General features: G+C 40.0%; 1 protein-coding gene across 1 annotated transcript; it reads left to right on the top strand.

The window, feature by feature from the left end:
* Positions 1-1,379: 1,379 nt before the first annotated feature.
* Positions 1,380-4,135, top strand: LOC104421732 (cytochrome P450 77A3). The gene is made up of 2 exons (XM_010033798.3): positions 1,380-2,922; positions 3,566-4,135. Exons 1-2 carry the CDS (start codon positions 1,758-1,760, stop codon positions 3,919-3,921), a joined length of 1,521 nt encoding a protein of 506 aa, XP_010032100.2. The 5' UTR covers positions 1,380-1,757; the 3' UTR covers positions 3,922-4,135.
* The last annotated feature ends 1,879 nt before the right edge of the window (positions 4,136-6,014 follow it).

Here is a 6,014-nt window from a genome sequence, read left to right as displayed (position 1 = left end):
GCAGCAATCGTCTTGTCCATTTACTGAGGCAACAGCATACTAAAAGTTCATTATCAACAAGAATCACCGGTCACCACCATATTGAGCAACGCAACATACTTTCTTTAGTACGTAAATTAAAATAAGAGTTACGTTACAAAAAACTCCATATTGATATTCATGTGATCAATTTATCCCAAATTAATTTTTTAATCATAAAAAACCTCAAATTGGTATCTTTGTAATAAGTTTATCTCCCATCACTTGCCATTAAATTTCATTGGTGTACCGATTTGGGATTTATTCTCTATTTGTCATAGGTGTCTTAGTCTGTGGTTTTTGTGGTATTAATTTAATTTAACGAAAACTAAAGAAGAGTCAATTTGTCATAAATTTACTAGTTTGTGATTTCTCGTAAAAAAAATTAATTTTGAATAAATTTGTCGCAAATATATCGGTTTGGATTTTCGTGGTATTAATCCTTAAAACAACCATCTACTAATGTAGGACTCTTCTAAATTTAGAAGTGAAAAAATTTACACTTTATATACTTCCTTCGTTTGTTTTACTAAAAAAGAATGATTTGAAAAATATTTTCTTAAAAATAATTGCTTGTGCCGCTTACAAAAATGAATAAATGAAAAATATTTTTATCATTCAAAAAATATTTATTCATAAATTACTTTTGTTTGTAATAAAAACATTTTTCATTTACTAGATATTTCGAGTGATATAAACAGTCATTTTTAGGGAAAAAGTACATTTTTGTCGTTTACAAAAATATTTAGACATAAATTGTTATATACTCAAACCACTTTTTGATATTTAAATATCAATATATATATTTTTAAATCGTAATCTAATCGTAATCGAAGATAAGAATTGATTTGAACTTGGTATACTAAGTGAAAACACCGGACCATAAAATAAGAAAAAAAGTTAAATCTAATTGTTTCGCATGACCACGTTGTTTCAATGAAAATAATGTTAATAAACATTTATTATGAGGCACGATTAAACATTGCTTATATATATATATACACAATAGAAAACACTGACATGTAATAAAAACGAGCCGAACGATTATATTCATATGCCTATATTGATGGAACAACCTCATTGCCAAAAAGAAGAAAATACATGCTATAATTAAGTCTTGAATGGAAGAAAATTTGCGGTCTTTTTGGCATCGAAATTTCCCTCGATTCATCTTAAAATTGAAGATAAGTAGGACCACTTTCTTGAGCAAAGGTGGCCTCTTGAAAGTATTCATGGGGAAGGGACGGAGGTGAATGCGGGGGCGGCCTGAAAGCCGCAATATCAACTAGTGGGTGTTCATTTATATGCAGTAAAATTGTAACTGTAACCTAACCCTGGAAGTCTCATTGATGATGATGATGATCCTCGGGCCATTCTTTCAACTCACTCTCAGTCCCACAGATTTCGCGCTCAATCCCCGTCTCATTCCATCTTCCCCTCTCCTGTCTTCACCTACTCGACTTGGCATTTCATTGCAACCCATTAAAGGCGCCTTAGCTGTCGCCACCACCATTTAATCGCCTCGCCCGCCTACACGCTTCGGACTCCACAGAGCCTCTCGATGATCTGCCTCGCTTTTGTACCCGTCCGGGAACCTGACGCTTTTTTCTCAAGGTGGGTAGCTCGAGCCTCGTGAGCTTTTATTAAACCCTCACCTGCAATTTCATGCTCTCCCTCCCTTTATATGCTCCTCCGTTCCTCTGAACTCTCTGTCCCTCACAAGCCCCCCATCGACGACAATGGATCTATCCTCGTACTATCACCTCATTTTCACTCTTCTGGCAGTGTTGGTTTCCGGGGTCATCTTCTTCTTCTCGCGTAAGGCGGGAGGGAAGGGCCTCAACCTTCCCCCGGGACCTCCCGGCTGGCCCATCGTCGGCAACCTCTTCCAGGTTGCCCGCTCGGGGAAGCCGTTCTTCATGTACGTGGAGGATCTCAGGCCCAAGTATGGCCCGATCTTCACGCTGAGGATGGGGACTCGGACCATGATCATCCTGGCCGATGCGAAGCTCATCCACGAGGCCCTCATCGAGCGTGGGGCGCTGTTCATGACCCGCCCCAGGGAGAACCCCACCCGGGCCGTCTTCAGCTGCTACAAGTTCACGGTCAACGCCGCCGTCTACGGTCCCGTGTGGCGGTCTCTGCGGCGGAACATGGTGCAGAACATGCTCAGCTCGAGCCGGCTCAAGGAGTTTAAAGGTATTCGGGACGATGCGATGGACAAGCTTATTGACCGGATCCGGGCCGAGGCCAAGGCCAACGGGGGCGTCGTCTGGGTGCTCAAGAGTGCGCGGTTCGCCACGTTCTGCATCCTCCTGGCCATGTGCTTCGGCCTCGAGATGGACGAGGAAACCATCGGGGGGATGGACGACATGATGAAGACGGTGCTCATCACCCTTGACCCTCGGATCGACGACTACCTCCCGGCGCTGAGCATGTTCTTCTCCAAGGAGCGGAGGCGGGCGCAGGAAGTGCGGCAAGCGCAGCTCGACTTCGTGATCCCGTTCATCGAGAAACGCAGGAAGGCGCTCGAGAACCCGGGGTCGGACAAGTCGGCGACGTCCTTCTCATACCTCGACACGCTCTTCGACCTCAAGGTCGAAGGGCGCAAGTCGGGGCCCACGAACGCCGAGCTCGTGACGCTCTGCTCCGAGTTCCTGAACGGGGGGACCGACACGACGGCGACGGCGATCGAGTGGGGGATCGCGCAGCTGATCGCCAACCCCCACGTGCAAAGCAAGCTCTACGAGGAGATTAGATCGACGGTCGGCGATCGGAAGGTGGACGAGAAAGACGTGGATAAGATGGTGTATTTGAATGCTGTTGTAAAAGAGCTGCTGCGAAAGCACCCGCCCACCTACTTCTCTTTAACTCACGCAGTGACTGAGCCGACCAAGCTAGCAGGTACGTAAGTGAGGTTGCTATCTACATTGATGAATCCTGCGCAGGCTTCTTCAAGAGCCCGGGCGTCTGATTTGGTATGATGCAAACAAAATTTAGGGTCTGTGATATAACGTGGGATCCGTGATGATTTTAATTGATTTCATTGTCTTCGATCAACGTGTAGCTTAAAGAGAAATTTTGTAAGTTCTAGATTTACCTAATTTGCTCGTTGTTTAAAATGACTTAGCTTATCGTATCATAGCAAATGAGCGACACGAATTCTGATTAGGATGTGATCTCACTGTAGAAATAAGACACGGTAAATAATTATGATATGATAAATTCCTCTAATATAAAGTGGGCTAATTGAATGTACTAATCGAATATACTAATTACTTTCTCATAATACGTAGATCGTGGTTACAATTAGGCTTAAGAAAGGTAGGCGTATATGAAAGATAAGAACTTAAAATTAGGAACATTAGAGCATACGTCTTAATTACTCAATCTACACATTTTTGGTGAACGAGTTCGTTGTTTAATAGAAGGAAATACAACTTTTATGCGGTAATTTTCCTAAGACTAGTACGATGTATGGATGGAGCGCTATATTGATGTAATTAGGATATGCTAGCATGAATTAATATCGTAATTTCCCTTGCAGGCTATGACATACCCACAGATGCAAATGTGGAGATCTACTTGCCCGCCGTCGGAGAGGACCCGAAGCTGTGGAAAAACCCAGAAAAATTCGATCCGGATCGGTACATTTCAGGCGACGAAGATGCCGATATCACTGGTGTCAAAGGCGTGAAAATGCTGCCGTTCGGCGTGGGGCGGAGGATATGCCCGGGACTTGCGATGGCCACTTGTCACGTTAATCTGATGCTCGCACGGATGGTTCAAGAGTTCGAGTGGACTGCTTATCCGCCGGAAAGCAAGATCGACTTCACCGGCAAATTGGAGTTCACGGTAGTCATGAAGAACGCCCTCCGGGCCACGATCAAGCCTAGGGCTTGAGCCGAGAGGCCGGGAGGCCACGTGTTCGATCTCTCGCGCTTTATGTAATTCATTTTTTTTCATGGGCTGTTCGATTTATCTAAACTATACCGATAAAACTAGGGGATGGACCTTTTCCTTCCTGTTAGTTACTATAACTATATGTCAGTGTCCTCTATGAAATCCGATGTTCACTTGGATTGGGAAGTTGAAATATGAGAATACCAATTTTACATCTTGGCTTTCTAAATGGTTATTATCGTGTCATTAAAAAATTAATTAACGTAAGCATCTTAGAAGATTTTTTTTTTCTTTTTTATTAACTAAAAATGCACAAAGAGATGCCAACATATACCTGGTGATTGGATATCAGCATGTTCTTTTGGAAAGGCGTGTGTAGCACCAAATACCTCCTCCTAGTGCGTACATTTAAAATTTTAATTTACAAAGTTTCAATTTAACATGTGACATCTAATGTGGGTAACTGTGCAAATGGTGGTCAATTACTCAAATAGCATGTATCCACATCATTGCTTCAAAGGTCAAATTTGGAGAAAAAGTTCCACAAAAGGAAAGAGTTTTTTTTTTTTTTAGATTGGCTAGCTTGGCCTATAGATGTGTGTGTATATACAAAAGAATTTTCCAATCAATTCTGAATTATTGTACGGGTACCAATTTAATTCTAAAATATTCAATTTTGCCAATTTAATCAAATCTTTGTGTGAAATTTCAATATTGTTATTTCAATCGATTTTCACTAAAAAAATCATTGATATGGTTGTTCAGTCATTGTTAGCCGCCACATCAATCTTTTTTAACAAAATTTGATCGGAATGACTATATGAAAATTTAATACAAAGGTTTAAAGAACATATTGAAAAAACTAGAAAGGGAGATTGAATTGATATCTATATAATAGGTTCAAGACTAAGAAGAGTACATAGTGTGTATTTTCAATTTTACTTGAAATAGTGTGCAATTGTCAATATTTTCCCGATTGCCAATTGTGATTATTGGGCATAGATCACTATATCCCTAAGTTAGGAAGGATATTTCCAAATCAAGACTTGTGGATGAGAAATTGAGGGGTCTTCTTCCACATGATGCCTACGAGCCAACAGACAAGAATCATTGTCATTCTAGAAAAGAGAGAGACCCATGATCATCGCATCACATGACAAGGCTAATCGGTCCACTGGCTTTCCCAAAAGAAAGCTCATGGGATTGTTGTACGGCATTAATGCATTGAATTGCTTTTGAGGCGACTAAAAAGCCAATTTTTCTAGATGAGCTAATCAGCCAAGTCATTTAAGGCCGTCTCCCTATCAGTTCTTTTGACTCGTATGACTGCTCAACAACCACTCGACAATTTGCAAAAATAAATAAAATAAAATAGTAAATATATAAAAATAATAGGAGTAGTCAAATCAATCTAGACAGTTACCTAGAAAGGAGTATCATTTCCCATATCAGAATTATCATTTATTGGCTCCTAAAGCTTCCGTTGGAAAAGTTACTCTTCCTTCTTTCGTAACAAAAATCATGCGGATCTTCAATAAATCGTACGCTGATAATATCTCCAATTTTCAGTCCCATCATGATGCTTAACGCTTGAGGATATTTGATATGAAAGCGTTGATCATATGGGCGGCGAGAAACGTCTATAAATTAAAAATTGTAATCTTTTTTGTTGTTAAATAAGTAAGTCAAAACCAATGAGTGACATGTTACTCGCGAGCCACCAAATCACTTGCTAAGTAAATTAGATAATTAAAAAAATAAAAATATAAAAGAGTGCCCCGAATGGCAATGGTTAAAGATTACTAATTGTGCTTTAAAAATATAAACATTTCATTTTGAAACATGCTATCCTTTTTGAATATGTATTTTTTTTTTTCAATTTGAAAAAAAGTAATGATTTGCAATTTTTATTAGTTCTTAATAGCATCAATTGGTGCTCTTGGGGCACTTTGTAACAAGATCCTTAATAGATTTCGCAACTTTTGATGCACTGCAAGTTATAAATTTTCTTGTTATACGTAATAGGTACTTTGAAAAATAGAGTGTTGTATATGCTCAACAACTATTGACGGCTTTTAACAATTATGAAAACA

Source organism: Eucalyptus grandis, chromosome 10 (assembly GCF_016545825.1).
Source record: "Eucalyptus grandis isolate ANBG69807.140 chromosome 10, ASM1654582v1, whole genome shotgun sequence".
Taxonomy (NCBI): domain Eukaryota; kingdom Viridiplantae; phylum Streptophyta; class Magnoliopsida; order Myrtales; family Myrtaceae; genus Eucalyptus; species Eucalyptus grandis.
Note: the sequence above shows the minus strand (reverse complement) of the source record. Positions and strands in the feature narration are given on the sequence as shown.

Coding starts and splice junctions, on each gene's coding strand:
- LOC104421732 (XM_010033798.3), top strand. CDS start 1,758: ATGGATCTATCCTCGTACTATCACCTCATTTTCACTCTTCTGGCAGTG. Junction 2,923..3,565: donor TGAGCCGACCAAGCTAGCAG/GTACGTAAGTGA, acceptor TTTCCCTTGCAG/GCTATGACATACCCACAGAT.